The sequence below is a fragment of the Tachysurus fulvidraco genome, chromosome 10 (genome assembly GCF_022655615.1).
Source record: "Tachysurus fulvidraco isolate hzauxx_2018 chromosome 10, HZAU_PFXX_2.0, whole genome shotgun sequence".
NCBI classification, from domain to species: domain Eukaryota; kingdom Metazoa; phylum Chordata; class Actinopteri; order Siluriformes; family Bagridae; genus Tachysurus; species Tachysurus fulvidraco.
The window spans coordinates 21,767,141-21,784,640 of NC_062527.1; the positions used below are offsets into that span (position 1 = coordinate 21,767,141).

A 17,500-nucleotide genomic window follows, 5' to 3' on the forward strand; every position below is an offset into this window, starting at 1 on the left:
AGATGTGACACCAGAGATGTGACACCTGAGATGATCCACCAGAGATGTTACACCTGAGATGTGACACCTGAGATATTACACCTGAGATGTGACACCTGAGATGATACACCTGAGATGATACACCTGAGATGTGACACCTGAGATGATACACCTGAGATGATACACCTGAGATGTGACACCAGAGATGTGACACCTGAGATGATACACCTGAGATGTTACACCTGAGATGTGACACCTGAGATGATACACCTGAGATGATACACCTGAGATGTGACACCAGAGATGTGACACCTGAGATGTGACACCAGAGATGTGACACCAGAGATGATACACCAGAGATGTTACACCTGAGATGTGACACCAGAGATGTGACACCAGAGATGTGACACCTGAGATGTGACACCTGAGATGTTACACCTGAGATGTGACACCAGAGATGTGACACCTGAGATGTGACACCTGAGATGATCCACCTGAGATGATCCACCTGAGATGTGACACCTGAGTGTTGGTGTAAACTTCGATGGCACTCATCCTGTCACTCCGTTACTCAGGATCTCTGCTGGATTTCTCTCATCATAAATATTTATTCCTGACTCTTTTGGCCACTCGTTTCCCGAAACCTCTCCTGAATCCTCCGGGCTTGGCAGAGCGACTCTTCAAAGGCACACGTCTGAATCCCGGCGAGACGACAAACCGCAAACAAGATGAAACGGAATCGTCGTCTAGCGACTGAAGAAAAAACACGCTGCTTAATGAGCTTTTTTCTGGAGCTCAATCACACAGGAAAAAAAACAACAAACTAGCTAATAAAGCTCCTTCTCAGCTGTTAGAGCGGCAGCCAGGAGCTTCGGTCCGCCTCGAGTGACAGGGAAAATAATATTTACTGAAAATTACAAACAATAATCTAATGAATTTCTTAATTGAATAAATAAAATATCAAAATAAACCAATGCAATACAGAGTCCCAATAAGCGAACGTTAGACACCGAGGACGTCTTGGTCGAGGTGGAACCATTAAAGGTTCCTGCTCAGGAGAAGGCTAAAGAACCCTAGAGGACATTTATTTATTTATTTTTTTCAATTGAAGACATTCGATTCATTTAAAATGAATGAACGTTTTGTAAATCGAATGGCTCTCGGTTAGCAAAGCGAAGCAGGAGGCTTTTGTGTTGTTCCGCTCAGCTCGGGCGACGATGCCGTGCTCTCTGAAGATGAATTAAGCCGTCAGATGTGGAACCAAAGTGGCTGCTTTTGATCCTCCTGACCCCGAATCGTGGCTCATATAAAAGAGGCGCCAGGGAGCAACAGGATCACTCCGTCACTCCCCCCTGCTGTCACACGGCACAAATTGAATTTGTCTTCCACGGCTGGCTGGTGGAGAGTATTAGCGGGCGGAGGGGGGATTTGTTTCAGCATCATGTGGAGAGGGATCTGGCCGGATTAGTCTTCCTGCTCGGCTGAAGATAAATCGCTCTGGCTGACCACGAGTGTCCGGTCATTACGAGTCTCGTTCTCTAAGACGTCTTCGTTTACGGAAGCTGTCACACGATCATTTATTTAACGCTGATGCGGACAGGTGGAGATGTGAATGCCCAGAGCGGATTAGCTTTCTGACAGGATTATCGTCACTCAACACGACGCCATGCCGAGCCTGAATGAGCTCAGAGCATGAGATGAGCTTCGAGCAGAGAGGCTAGCAAAGTGGAAGTCTCAATCTGAGTCCGTCCTGGATGGTTAGAGAATTCTTCTGAAATAACCTGAGATAGTCTGTGATGATCTGAGATGGTCTGATGTGGTTTGTGATGATCTGAGATGCTCTGAGAAAAATCGTTCCGTCTGAGATACTCTGATAGTCTGATGGTCTGAGATACAACAAGATAGTTAAGAAACAAATTTGAGTCATCAAATAAAACGGGCCGAGATGGCTTGAGATAATGCAATATTGTCTGAGATGGTCTGTGATGATCTGAGATGGTCTGATATGGTTTGTGATGATCTGATAGTCAGATGGTCTGAGATACAACAAGATAGTTAACAAACAAATTTGAGTCATCAAACAAAACGGGCCGAGATGGCTTGAGACAATACAATGTTGTCTGAGATGGTCTGTGATGATCTGAGATAATATGAGACAGTCTGAAATAATCTCATATTATTTCAAAACCAATCACTCTTGATATCTGAGATGAAATAAAATATGAGATAGTTGAAAATGGGCCGAGATAGATCACTCTGTCTGAGATACTCTGATAGTCAGATGGTCTGAGATACAACAAGATAGTTAACAAACAAATTTGAGTCATCAAACAAAACGGGCCGAGATGGCTTGAGACAATACAATGTTGTCTGAGATGGTCTGTGATGATCTGAGATAATATGAGACAGTCTGAGATAATCTCATATTATTTCAAAACCAATCACTCTTGATATCTGAGATGAAATAAAATATGAGATAGTTGAAAATGGGCCGAGATAGATCACTCTGTCTGAGATACTCTGATAGTCAGATGGTCTGAGATACAACAAGATAGTTAACAAACAAATTTGAGTCATCAAACAAAACGGGCCGAGATGGCTTGAGACAATACAATGTTGTCTGAGATGGTCTGTGATGATCTGAGATAATATGAGACAGTCTGAGATAATCTCATATTATTTCAAAACCAATCACTCTTGATATCTGAGATGAAATAAAATATGAGATAGTTGAAAATGGGCCGAGATAGATCACTCTGTATGAGATACTCTGATAATGATGGTCTGAAATAATCTGAGATATACAGAAGTCTAGGATATGACAGCCTGATTTTTAAATAGTCTAACATGGTCTAAGATAAATCACTCTCCTTGAGCTAATCTGAGATAGTCTGAGATAAATCACGCTGGCTGAGGTTTATCGATATACGGTAGCCTGAAATGGTCTGAGATAATGATGTTGAGAACGTTTTATGTTTTTTATCATTGTCACTTTGTGTTTGAGGAACAGTGTGACGTCCATCCTGGTTCGTTCCCCACTCGTCCTTCACGCTCCTCGCACTCTCAGTACTTTTTTCCTCAAATCTCTTTTTCATCGTTTCTGCTGATTGGCTGCAGCTGATCCTTGTTTGATAAATTCCATATTTGGCCGAAGCTTCGTGCTCTCATTTATTTCTCTCATGGTTCATGGTGTCTTTAACTGACCTCTTTGTCCTCCTCTTTGTCCTCCTCTCTGTACTGTTTCCTCAACCTTAGCTTTGTCTCCTGTAGTTCTGTTACATTTCTATCTCAAGTTTGATTTGTGCAAAAGAAATAAAAAGTGTTTAATTTGACTTTTTTTTCCGAACCTTATAATGTTTCTCTTGAGGGAAAATCCCTTGGGGGACACGGTGGCTTAGTGGTTAGCACTTTCGCCTCACACCTCCAGGGTTGGGGGTTCGATTCCCGCCTCCGCCTTGTGTGTGTGGAGTTTGCATGTTCTCCCCGTGCCTTGGGGGTTTCCTCCAGGTACTCCGGTTTCCTCCCCCGGTCCAAAGACATGCATGGTAGGTTGATTGGCATCTCTGGAAAATTGTCCGTAGTGTGTGAGTGTGTGAGTGAATGAGAGTGTGTGTGTGCCCTGTGATGGGTTGGCACTCCGTCCAGGGTGTATCCTGCCTCGATGCCCGATGACGCCTGAGATAGGCACAGGCTCCCCGTGACCCGAGAAGTTCGGATAAGCGGTATCCCATCTTTGAGTTAAAACTGAACTGCAACTTCGGTTAGTTTGCAGCGTGTTAAAGCCGTAATGGACGTCGTTTGTCTCTGCTGAATAACAGCCACGAGAAACTGAAGACAAAAACGAGTCACGTGTGATTTTATTACATTTTCCCGATTTGATAAAAATCTCCATTCATCATTTGTTGTTCTGTTCTGTTCTTCACAGCGGAGAGAGAGACTGATAGAGGAACGCTCTGATTGTCTTCTGTGTTTTATTACAACTCATCACTTTCTCTGCCTTCTTCACTGTGGTGTAAAGCAGGACGATGACCATGTGATCAGATCAGATCCCGTCAGAGGAACCAGGAGATGAACGTTTTCTCATCTTGCTCTTACGTGCTGTGTTAATAAATGTGACATACACACTTCATTAACGATGGCAGCCTGAGTGTGTCGTTCAGTTCCAATCCTGCTCAGACAAATCCACTTCTCTAAACCAATAAAAACAGAGCGCAGCTGCAGCAAGGAAGGACTTTCTTTTCCTCTCCTCTCCTCCTCTATCCTCCTCTCCTCTCTTCCTCCTCTCTTCTGCTCTTTTTCTCTCCTCTCCTCTCCTCCGCTCCTCTGTTTTGCTCTCTTCCTCTCCTTCTCTCTCCTCCTCCTCTCTTGTGCTCTCCTCCTTTCCTCTCCTCTCATCTCCTCCTCTCCTCTGCTCTTACCCTTTCCTCTCCTCTCTCATCCTCTCTTCCTCTCCTCTCCTCCTTTCCTCTCCTCTCTTATCCTTTCCTCTCCTCTGTTATCCTCTCCTCCTATATCCTCCTCTCCTCTCCTCTTGTCCTCTCTGCTCCTCCTCTTTTGTGCTCTCCTCCTCTCCTCTCATTTCCTCTACTCTCTCATCCTCTCCTCTCATCTCCTCCTCCCCTCTGCTCTTACCCTTTCCTCTCCTCTCTCATCCTCTCTTCCTCTCCTCTCCTCCTTTCCTCTCCTCTCTTATCCTCTCCTCTCCTCTGTTATCCTCTCCTCCTATATCCTCCTCTCCTCTCCTCTTGTCCTCTCTGCTCCTCCTCTTTTGTGCTCTCCTCCTCTCCTCTCATTTCCTCTACTCTCTCATCCTCTCCTCTCCACTCCTCCTCTCTTATCTCCTTTCCTCTCCTCCTTCCCTCTCCTCTCCCCCTTTCCTCTCATCTCCTCTCTTCTTTTCCTCTCCTCCTTCCCTCTCCTCTCCCCTCCTCTCCTCCTTTCTTCCTTTCCTCTACTCTCTCATCCTCTCCTCTCCTCTCTTCCTTTCCTCTCCTCTCCGCTCCTCTCCTCTCCTCTCTTCCTTTCCTCTACTCTCTCATCCTTTCCTCTCCTCTCTCCTCCTTTCCTCTCATCTCTCTTCAGCTCTGAGATGAACAAGCCGAGCGCCTGCACAAGGACAGGAGGATGAGGGCAAGTTTTTGCTTTATTATTTAAAATAAACAAATTGTAAATGAAATAAAAGCGATGAGTGATTATATAAACGGTCTCAATTCATTCAATCTCCAATTTAGTACTCTCTCTCTCTCTCTCTCTCTCTCTCTCTCTCTCTCTCTCTCTCTCTCTCTCTCTCTCTCTCTCTGTGTGTGTGTGTTAAACAGGATTACGTGTGGTAAACAGTCACACCTGCTCTGTCTTTTAGCTTGTTTCGTTATTTTATCGTGTGTTTTTATTTAAACTCGTTTATGAGCTCTGGCTTTATTTCCTGTTCCCTCTATGACAACATGTGCAGATTAGAGACCCAAACAAACAAAGAATCTCATTATGCACCAGTGTGGAGAACACAGAGATGCCAAATGAGATGAGACGCTGGGGCTGATGGGAACACACACACACACACACACACACACACACACACACACACACACACACACACACACACACACACACACACGAGAAAATATTGTCACAGAATTCTTAGCAAAAATCCTGCACTGTAATGTTCCAAAAATAACGTTTATACAATATTCGGAAATAATGAAATGTGAAATAATGTTTTAAATCATCAGAATGTTCACAGAAATACACACACACACACACACACACACACACACACACACACACACAGACCTCAAGAAAAAAATTCTTATTACTGTAGAGATAGTGATGGGACTTCTGTCTGTTTCAGAGTATCAGCTCATGTGTTGTAAAGTTGTTTCCATGGAAACATTTTCAATAAATTACTCCATAAGGATTATGACACATTATGAGGCTCAGATGATTTCATTTAAAGCCATTTTTACTATTAAGTCCAACTAAACTGTTTCAATTAAAGCCGACTCAAAAATCATATTACAGACAACTCAAAGAGACAAATCAAGAGTCAAGGAGTCAACTCAAAGAGTCATCTCAGAGATACACCTCAGAGAGTCAACTCAAAGAGTCATCTCAGAGATACACCTCAGAGAGTCAACTCAAAGAGTCATCTCAGAGATACACCTCAGAGAGTCAACTCAAAGAGTCATCTCAGAGATACACCTCAGAGAGTCAACTCAAAGAGTCATCTCAGAGATACACCTCAGAGAGTCAACTCAAAGAATCATCTCAGAGATACACCTCAGAGAGTCAATCCAAAGAGTCATCTCAGAGATACACCTCAAAGAGTCAACTCAAAGAGTCATCTCAGAGATACACCTCAGAGAGTCAACTCAAAGAATCATCTCAGAGATACACCTCAGAGAGTCAATTCAAAGAATCATCTCAGAGATACACCTCAGAGAGTCAACTAAAAAAATCAAATCAAATCTTCTCTCTCCTCCTTTCCTCTCCTCTCTCCTCCTTTCATCTCCTCTCCTCTCTCCTCCTTTCCTCTCTCCTCCTCTCCTCTCTTCTCCTCTTTTCTTCTCCTCTCTACTCGTTTCCTCTCCTCTCCTCCTTTCCTCTCCTCTCCTCTCCTCTCCTCTCCTCCTCTCTTCTGCTCTCTTCCTTTCCCCTCCTCTCTCCTCTCTTCTCCTATTTTCTTCTCCTCTCTCCTCGTTACCTCTCCTCCTCTCCTCTCATCCTTTCCTCTCCTCTCCTCCTTTCCTCTCCTCTCCTCTGCTCTCCTCTCCTCCTCTCTTCTGCTCTCTTCCTTTCCTCTACTCTCTCATCGTCTACACTCTTCTACTCCTTTCCTCTCCTCTCCTCTCTCCTCCTTTCCTCTCATCTCTCTTCAGCTCCGAGACAAACAAGCCGAGCGCCTGCACAAGGACACGTCCAGAACTCTCCAGAAGGACGAGGGCAAGTTTTTTTTTTTAAGGTTGTAAATGAAAACTCAAAAGAATCAAATCAAAGAGTCATCTCAAAGAGTCAACTCAATTAATCAATTTGAAAATCCAACTAGAGACTCAAAGAGCTGACTCCTAGAAGAATTAAAGATCCGAATCGAGGATCACTCGTATTGCTGACTCAAAGAGTCGATTTGTTGATGGATGTTTAAAGCAGCATGTTAAAAAAAAATTATAAAAGCAGGAGCCAATCAAATCAAGTCTTTGGCAAACCTAAAATTATTAGCATGATCGTGATTAGCATGATAATTACCACCAGCATTTAACAGTGTGGCTCAGTGCCATGAATTATTTATTTATTTATTTATTTATTTATTTATTTATTTATCTTTAGGCACAAATAGATAAGTAGCACTCACTTTGGGAAACTGTTTGACGGGAATCAGCACTTTCTGACCCAGTTTCATGTTCTTGTTTATGACGACGTCGATGAACTTCTCGTCCTCTTTCTCCTCGCCTTTCTGAACCTTTTCAATCTCTGAAATGTAGAAGGACAGAAATAGAGAGAGACAGAGACAGGAGAATGAGTCAGTCCCTCAGTCAGGAGCAGGAGATCAGACAGTGAGTCTGCGAACACAATTAGCAGACAATAGATGTAGATCAGCGCGCGTTTGGCCGTTAGATGAGCCGAAAGCACGACTCTGTGCGTTTCCCAGGTGTCAGTCACGCTGACTCTGTTTTAGCTGCTCGCTCAGCTGTGAAATAAGCTCTCTCGGTCACGCTGTAATTTAATTGGATGCGCTTCTAATTGCATCTGATAGGTATCTCCCAGGGTTATTTCTGGAAGTGGAGACAGAACGAGTGTGTCAGCGAGAGGTCGAGGAAACGTGAGCCGAGGATCGTCTCGAAGCTGCCTCCTTCTCTTAAACCCCACTGCTGCATTACTACACTGCTGAAGAACATCCTGTCTCTCTGATCCACCCGTCCGTCTCTTTACGTTTGACCGCGACACGATGAAACGCTCATGGGATCATTAGTAACAATCGTCCACACGAGGTGGTGTGATGCAGCGCGCATCCTGAGCCGGTTTATCCGTCTTATCCCACAGCAGTTTGTAAACCATTACAGTGAAGATCTGGATCATAGTTTTTATCCAGTTATTCTTACATGAATGTAGAGGAACAAAACAAGTTCCTGTTCACAGATGCTATGCTCCAGTCTCTCTTCTTTTCAAAGAAGTGACGTGACATCAGAATTCCTTCTCTGTATTTAACTCATGCAAAGTGCACACACACACACACACACCTGTGTTAGGGTTAGGGTTAGGGTTAGGGTACCTGGAGCAGTGGGCAGCCATTTATGCTTTGGCACCCGGGGAGCAGTTGGAGGGGTTCGGTGCCTTGCTCAAGGGCACCTAAGTCATGGTATTGCCAGCCCGAGACTCGAACCCACAACCTTAGGATTAGGAGTCAGACTCTCTAACCATTAGGTCACGACTTCCCCCATTCCTGTCACGCCAAAGGGAACTTGTTTACAACGACAGCCTTGTGATGTGTCGTGTTTTGTTGTGTATACAGTGTTGTGTATATTGTTGATTGGAGGATCAGGGGCCAAGCCCTAGCACTACCAAGCTGCCTTTTTTTGGCCCTTAACCCTCTCTGCTGTATCATGGCTGACCCTGAGCTCTGACCCCCAACTCATTAGGGATGTCTATTTTTAAAAGCATGGTACAAATAGAACTGAATTTAGGTACCAGGACATTTTTTAGTAGCACTGAGAAAGACTTTGCCTCTTTCTACAGTATATCTGCGTCTATCGAATGCTCAGAACATCTGGATTTAAACGCAAAGTAGGTGTGGCCTCGTGCTTAAGCTTCACATCTATATCACGATGCACTATGGGAGTAACTCCTCCCACTAACGCTGTTCTCATGGGAACAGTAGGAACGTTATCTGTTCAATATGAAGTGTATGCATGTACTGGATATCCAGGAAGCTGCCGATAGACGACAGCGACAGCAAAGTAAAATCGAGTCCTGATCATCTACAGCACTTTGACCTGAAAAACACGAGCCTGAGAGCAGAACTTTACGTCCCCACGATCGACCGCTGATGTTTCTCCTGACGCAAACACAAAGGCCGAGTCCTGGCCGGTGCATTTCACTCAGCTAATCAAGAACACGCTGCTTCAATTGAAATGGTGCCATATTATATATCGATCTCCAGTGAAGATCTAATAATAAGGTCCAAGTGAGAAGTGAAGAGTGCTGAGCTGGCAGGAAGTGAAGTTCTAGCAGATCAGCGAGACGATAGCAGAAGGACCAGGTCTTACACGTCTAACACTTCTGTGGAAAAATAACACCTCATGAAGACTTAATGAGGCGCTGATAAACAATTTAAATATGAAAACGCTTATTAATCTTAGCCTGTGAACTGAAACACATGGGAGCTTAAAACATTTTAATAATGTCTAAATGATTCTGTGCATGATTTATCAAACGCTTCGGTCTTCCAGGAAAAGCTTACATCAAACTAAAATGCACAAAGTCAATCGAGCGTCAGATGCTAATTAGCTTTATGTTTACTAAGTTTGCTCAAATGAACTTACTATTGGCTGGATTTGTTTATTTATTGGCTTTGCGTGTTTATTTAGTTATATGGCATCCTTTTAGTTAGCTTATCTGCTAGAGTTAGCATTTTAGCCTTCGTTAAATCTTGCTAGCTTTCGGTGAAGTTCTTATAGCAAGTCTCAGGAAAATGGAGTTTGGGAGGAAATAAAACGTGATGGACTACTTGGTGCTTCGCAGAGATGGGAGTAAGTCACACGTGTGCAAGTCACAAGTAAGTCTCAAGTCATGGATGTCAAGTCAAAGTCGAGTCAAGTCTTTTTTTAATATTTGTCAAGCAAGTCTCAAATTTGCGACTTAAGTCTGACTCGAGTCAAGTCGAGTCCCCCGTCTCTGAGTCATTTAACTCAAGTCTGAGTCAAGTCTCAAGTCATGAATGTCAAGTCGAGTCTTTTTTAATACTTGTCAAGCAAGTCTCAAATTTGCGACTTAAGTCTGACTCGAGTCAAGTCGAGTCCCCCGTCTCTGAGTCATTTAACTCAAGTCTGAGTCAAGTCTCAAGTCATGAATGTCAAGTCGAGTCTTTTTTAATACTTGTCAAGCAAGTCTCAAATTTGTGACTTAAATCTGACTCGAGTCAAGTCGAGTCCCCCATTTCTGAATTATTTAACTCAAGTCCGGGTCAAGTCTCAAGTCATGAATGTCAAGTCAAAGTCAAGTCGAGTCTTTTTTTAATATTTGTCAAGCAAGTCTCAAGTCTCAAATTTGCGACTTAAGTCTGACTCGAGTCAAGTCGAGTCTCCGTCTCTGAATCATTTAACTCAAGTCCGAGTCAAGTCTCAAGTCAGGAATGTCAAGTCAAAATCAAGTCGAGTATTTTTTATTATTTGTCAAGCAAGTCTCAAGTCTCAAATTTGCGACTTAAGTCTGACTCGAGTCAAGTCGAGTCTCCCATCTCTGAATCATTTAACTCAAGTCTGAGTCAAGTCTCAAGTCAGGAATGTCAAGTCAAAATCAAGTCGAGTATTTTTTATTATTTGTCAAGCAAGTCTCAAGTCTCACATTTGCGACTTAAGTCTGACTTGAGTCAAGTCAAATCAGCACTCGGACATCACTGAGAGAGAGAGTGAGAGAGAGAGAGAGAGAGAGAGAGAGAGACATTCTGAAGGTCAATGTCATGTCCTTTGTTCTGCATCTTTCAAATGTCTCAAGCCTTCAGTACTTGAACTTCAGCCACTACCTCATAATCTCCCTCGCTAAAAAACACACAATTAGCATTTACACAAAGCCATGTGCTGTTCCTGCAAGATAAAAGTTCAGTTGTTCCTCTCTCTGTCTGTCTCCGTGTCTTTGTGTGCTAGTTAAAGCGAGTGTCCCAGCTCCACGCTTCGCTGCTCGTCTCATTTCAGGTTCCAGCAGTGAAGGACGGCTCGTGTAACGATTCCTGCGCCAGCGGGGATGAAATCAAACACCCGTCTCCGCTCCTGACCTACTGTACACGAAAACAGCTCTCTCCATCATCCCCACGCCTCGCTGTTCCACCCGAGCTTTCCAGAATGTAGAACAGAGACGGTAGAAAAGTCACAGCCTGTTTCATATCACTTTATTCTTCACGTCCATGTCCTTTCCACGGTGTTCGATCAGACTGACGTACGCTAGCTGGACGGATCTCGCCCGGACTGACTCCTGAACTCTAATCGTTCTGCATGCTCTTTCGGATTGATTCTAGAAAATGAAGCTTGGCTATAAAAGCTGCATTTCCAGAAAGTGTCCTGCTCTCTAATTTTCCCGTAGAAGAATCCAGTCGGTCTAATGCACTGCTGGGACGGGATTATATTTCCAGACGTGTGTCTGTTAGGTAATCGTGCAGGAAGACGTCCGTAATGATTCTGATCTACACTAAAAAACCCCGAGAACTGCACACACGGTGATAGAACCCAAACGGATGCTTTTATTCTTTAATATAAGAGCTTGTTGTCATGACTGTTGCCATTAGGACATGCAGCTCTCAGCCCGGGTTCTCGTCACTCTAAACCCTGCTTTTAGCCCCCTGTAGACGAACGTTTCCAACGTGTGATTACGCATTTGTGGTTATGAAACTCAGCAATGCTCGAATTCATTATTATTCCCAGGTAAAGGATGAGTAGTGTGAAACGTCAACATACAGAACCCGGGATTCTGTTTAATCAGAGTTTACAATGACTCAGGCGAAACGATCCAGAGTAACGTACAGTACATTTTATACAACTGAGGGTTAAAGGCCAAGCAGTGGTAGATTGGTACACCAGGGATTTAAACTCACAACCTTTCCGATCAGTCGTCTAACACCTTAGCCACTAGGCTACCGCATATCGCTTCATGTTTGAGAAATTGTCTTCATTAGTAGTTCATGTGAGCCTGCAGGTATGTGGGATGTGGTAACTCGGTGGTTAAGGTGTTGGGCTGCTGATCGGAAGGTCATGGGTTCGAACACCAGGTCCACCAAGCTGCCACTGCTGGTTGTGCAGTTGTAAGTCACTCTGGATAAGGGTGTCTGTCTGCTAAATGCCATAAATGTAATCTGCCCACCTAGAACAAAGGGACCTTCAGAAATCGTTCAATAGATCAAAGCAACATGGTTCTGTCTTTTGCAGCTGGTAGTAAAATCAACACACGTTCTCGAAAGACGGAGTGTTAATGGAAATAAATCCGGAGGGAAGCGAAATCTAATAAACCCACATTAAACAGTGATGAATGTCTATGAACACATCTGCTGAAGTGAAGCGTAAGCCTCCAGTGTGTTTACAGTCTTCTCAGCTAGCGCACTGAGTCTCCATCCTGCAGCGATCCTGATGCTAACTATTAGCGAACTCGTAAACATCTGTGTTGGGGGTGTATCTCAGCCACCAGAGCTCACATTTGATGGGACTATAGCAGAGCCACATTACTGTCCTGTAGTCACAACACATTAAAGCCGTATTTACAGCTCGGAAACCCACGCAGAGACGCATCGGAATTCCGCAGGGAATTCTGTCCTGCGTGCATGTGCCGGCGTCCGATATCATCGCTCGGGGGAAGAAGAGGGCTCTACGATTTGGACTGGAGCTTTTATTCATAATTCATAAAGCTGGTCAGATGTAAAGGAATGTAGTTTGACAGAGTGAAGAAGGAGGATGAGGAGGTGGAGGTGATGAAAAGGGGGTTGGGGTGAGATGGTCCATTAACTCCTCTAATTTCACTTCCCACTCCCGAGAGAGCCGGAGGAAAGAGGAACCCGACTGGAGCGCTTCACGAAACCTGCCAAGAACAGGTTCACCGAAACAAGACGCACTCCTGAAAGGGGGCCAACAAGAACATGGACATTTTCAGTTTTAAAAGGTCTCCCTCAGATCCAAAGTCCATGTCGACATGTCCCAGGAGCTCCAGGGTACTTGGTGTGGAGAACGGCTTTCTAGCCAGCCTGCTTTCTACAACCTTTCTAAAAGCAGAGACTTTAATTGCAGGGTTTTACACAGGACCTTTAAAGGTTCCTTGTTTACAAACAGAATAGCTTCATCTGGTCTAAAGGTGACGGTAGGATAAGCAATATTAGGGGTAGTGGGTGTGGTAGCTTAGTGGTTAAGGTGTTGGGCTACTGATTGGTCATGGATTCGAACCCCCAGGTCCACCAAGCTGCCACTGCTGGGCCTCTGAGCAAGGCCCTTAACCCTCAGTTGCTCAGTTGTAAGTCACTCTGGATAAGGGGGTCTGCTAAATGCCGTAAATGTAATATTAAGACAAAGACACCAATGCTGATACTGTCAAGTCCTCCAGATTCAGAAAAATGTAAGTAACTGTTACATCTTAAAAAAATGTTTCTTGTATAGATTATATATAGAACATTGGGGTTTTGGGGGACACCAAGGGGTTCAGAGGACTGGCTCTCGGGCCAGAAGGACTCATTCAGGATATCTCGTTCAGGAGGTTTCATTCAGGAGGTTTCATTCAGATGTTTAAGATCAGGAGGTCTCACGCAGGTAGTCTGATTCTGGGGTTCTTTTCGGTTGGTGACGTTCAGGAGGTCTCAGTGAGGAGCTTACATTCAGGAGATCTTTCTGGGATACTTTTGGTCAAGAGGTCTTATTCAGGTGATCTCATCCTGACAATTTTGGTGCTGGTCTTAACATAACTGCTGAGGTCATACTGTACATTTCTAACTAAAGCAAATGAAGTAAGAAAACACATCAGGTTGGAGCCAGGTGTGGTATCCCCCTCCCATACAGTCCCTGACAGCTGACCACCACTTTCTATTCCCTGTTCCAGAATATTCCAAAGCCAATGTTGTTGTTTTTATTCTGAAGGTTTAAGACATTAGCTGGAGCTGGTTTCCAGACTGCAGGCAGGAATCTCCAGTGTATTCAGTCTCTCTCTCTGTGATGCCAGGTCCATTTCATCTCTCGCTTCCAGCTCAGGAAAATGACATTACGACCGTTTGAAAGCATTATTTTTCTTCATTCCATGGATAATAAAAGATCTGTCATTAACAGAACAATGCCTCATTTTCCAGCCAAGCCGAATAAAATATATCCTACTAATATTCCGCACTCACACTTCATCAATTATTTCCTCATTCGGTTGAGTGATATAAAGTTAAGCGCTGCTCTTTAATCTGAGTACTTTTTAAGAACTTCTCGAAAAAAGAAAAGGAAAAGGAAAAAAAAATGGCGATTTTCTTTTTTAAAACGCTAAAGACATTTATTTATTTATTTATTTATTTATTTATTTAACAAAAACTTTAATAATAATTAAAGTGAAATCATGGCAGCAGTGACATTTATTTCTGTAGCTGGTTTCCTTCATCAGCTTACAGGGAATAAAAGAGAAGGAAAAATGAACAGTGTTGCCCACCGTGTCGAAGCCCCTTGACAGCCTCTCAGGGTTAAAGCGCTGAAATCAGAGTAAACAAAAGGCGTGTCACATGTCCACACTCACACACACACACACACACACACACACACACACACACACACACACACACACCGGACACGCTCGACAGCCTGCCTGACAAATACAGCCGCTCAGGCTGAAGGACGAACGGTGCACTCATTCGTCTCTTCTGACTTTCTTTCTTTCTTTCTTTCTTTCTTTCTTTCTTTCTTTCTTTCTTTCTTTCTTTCTTTTTTACTGTGTTGGAAGAATCATCATATGCTTCACCTAACGTTGCTCGTCTTTCTTTAGACGTGTGGAGAGAAAGGAATAAAATTGTTTATTTACCGTATAAAATAATTCCCATCATTTCGGACCCCGAGGCGTTTCATTTTCCAGAAGGAAAGAAAGAAAAATGCAAATCTTGGTTTTTAACCAAAATCAATTTCTTGGTGTCTCAGAAACATCTAGTTTTCTCTCGGTCGTGAACAGTCGCTGGCGTTATTTACGGCAAAACCCTGAACATCACTAAAGTGTGTGAGGGAAATATGTCCCAGTAAAAGTGATGTGAAAATGTGAGACAAGCCGCTGTATAAAAATGTTCACACGCTGGATTTGTCCAATCGTGGTTGTTGATACGCAAATATGCAAATAAGAAGAAGGTTAGCTGAGTTTAGTAATGTAGAGTGTGAATGATGATGGTGGTAGCGGTGGTGGTGATGGTGGTAGTGGTTGTGATACTAGTAGTGGTGATGATTGTGATGGAGGTGATGGTTGTATGCTGGTGGTGATGATAGTGGTGGTGGTAGTGATGAAGGTGGTGATGATGTTGGTACTGGTGATGGTTGTGATGGCGGTGCTGATGCTTGTGATAGTGGTGATAGTTGTTATGGTGGTGATGATGATAGTGGTGGTGGTTGTGATGGTGGTGAAGGTTGAGATGGTGGTGGTGATGGTTGTGATAGTGGTGATAGATGTTATGGTGGTGATGATGATAGTGGTGGTGGTTGTGATGGTGGTGATGATGCTGGTAGTGGTGATGGTGGTGGTGATGATTGTGGTGGAGGTAGCGATGAAGGTTGTGATGGTGGTGGTGATACAAGTAGTGGTGGTGGTGATGATAGTGGTGGTGGAAGTGATGAAAGTTGTGATGGTGATTGTAATGGTGGTGATGATGCTGGTAGTGGTGTAGGTTGTGATGGTGGTGGTGTAGGTTGTGATGGTGGTGATACTGGTAGTGGTTACGGTTTTATGTCACTCAATAGCACACACAGACTACATTGTGTAGAAACATATTAAATAAAAACAAGAACAGTAAAAGCTTACACGATCTGAGACGTAACCATGGCAACAGTCATGGACTGATGTCTGTTGATGTCTGAGTGGAGGATCTGTATAAAAGCTCTCACACAAGTCTAAAAACCTTCAGCTAGCATGTAGCCAAACACGTAGCATGCAGGTGATGGTCAGTGTCACAGCGGAAGCTCACAGCTGTCTGATGTTTATCACATATACAGTGGGACAGTGAGCTTATAGAAACATCAAGCTGTGTCTCAAGCTGTGTCTCAAGCTGTGTCTCAAGCTGTGTCTCAAACTGTGTCTCAAGCTGTGTCTCAAGCTGTGTCTCAGCCTAAAGAAACTAGGGTGTAATATAGTAAAGTGTCTTTACTGTCTGTCCTCTCCTCTTCTCCCCTCTCCTCTCCTCCCCTCTCCTCTCCTCTCCACTCCTCTCTTTCCCTCTTCTGTCCTCTCCTCCCCTCTCCTCCCCTCTCCTCTCCTCTCCTCCCCTCTCCTCTCCTCTCCTCCCCGCTCCTCTCTTTCCCTCTTCTGTCCTCTCCTTTCCTCCCTCCTCCCCTCTCCTCTCCTCCCCTCCCATGTCCTCCCCTCCTCTCCTCTTATCTCCTTTCCTCCCCTCTCCTCCCATGAACTCTCCTCTCCTCCCCTCTTATCTCCTCCCCTCCCATGTCCTCTCCTCTCCTCTCCACTCCTCTCCTTTCCTTTCTCCTCCCCTCTCCTCTCTTTCCCTCTTCTCTCCTCTCCTCCCTCCTCCTCCTCTTCCACTCCCCTCTCTCCTCCTCCTCTCCTGTCCTTTCCTCTCTCCTCCTCTCTCCTCCTCTCATCTCCTCTCCTTTCCTCTCTCCTCCTCTCTTTTCCTCTCCTCTCATCTCTTTTCCTTTACTCTCCTCCTCTCATCTACTCTCCTCCTTTCCCCTCTCTCCTCTCCTTCTCTCCTCTCCTCTCATCCTTTCCTCTCTCTCCTTCTCTCATCCTTTCCCCTCTCTCCTCTCCTCTCATACTTTCCTCTCTCTCCTTCTCTCTTCCTTTCCCTTCTCTCATCTCCTTCTGTCCTCTGCTCTCCCCTCCTCTTTCCCCTCGCTCCTCTCCTTTCCTCTCCCCTCCTTTCTTTTCCTCACACAGTTCATTTAATGAACTCATCTCTGAGTTTTTTGAAGGCTACCGAAGCAGAAAAAACCCAGTGTTGTTCTCTCAGGATACATTTCGCCATCTGATTTCCCAGAGCCACTGTAGCACTTCTCCTCTTCCTCCTCCTCCTCCTCCTCTGCCTCACACCAAACTGCTGTGTTGGCAGCTGTGAAAGAGCATGATCAGCGAGCTCTTCTGCGAGCGAGTGAGTTTGTGGCTGAACAAACCCTGGCAGAGATCTTTCACCTGACACTCAGAGTGCTTCCAGCATAGAGAGCTGCTCTAATGGTCCAACTTTTGTCTGCTCTCTCGCTGGGCTTCTGCTGACTCACCGCTGTGTGCCTACATTTACATGTCCCTTTATTCCACACACTTATATCACAGCCACAAATGAAGTGTAAACTAATCTGAGCTGGAAAAGGAGCTGAGATCTGAGAGCTTCAGCACCGTGTTGGGGAAACAGCGTCTAATAAACATCTTATAAATATCTTATAAATATCTTACAAATATCTTATAAATATCTTATAAATATCTTATAAATATCTTACAAATATCTACTACAAATCACTGAAATTCTGAATATAACAAAAGGATCTCAGGATCTCTTACTCACACACACACACACACACACACAACACACACACACACACACACATACATACACACACATACACATATACAAACACACACACACACATACAAACACACACACACACACATACAC

General features: G+C 44.2%; 1 protein-coding gene across 2 annotated transcripts in view; it reads right to left on the reverse strand.

Moving 5' to 3' along the window:
• khdrbs3 (KH domain containing, RNA binding, signal transduction associated 3) overlaps positions 1 to 17,500 on the reverse strand; it is a 146,774-nt gene that overhangs the window by 52,734 nt on the left and 76,540 nt on the right. For both annotated transcript variants that reach the window (XM_027174647.2, XM_027174646.2), the window contains exon 2: positions 7,322 to 7,440. In XM_027174647.2, coding sequence (XP_027030448.1) covers positions 7,322 to 7,440 — 119 coding nt within the window. The remainder of the gene's footprint in view (positions 1 to 7,321; positions 7,441 to 17,500) is intronic.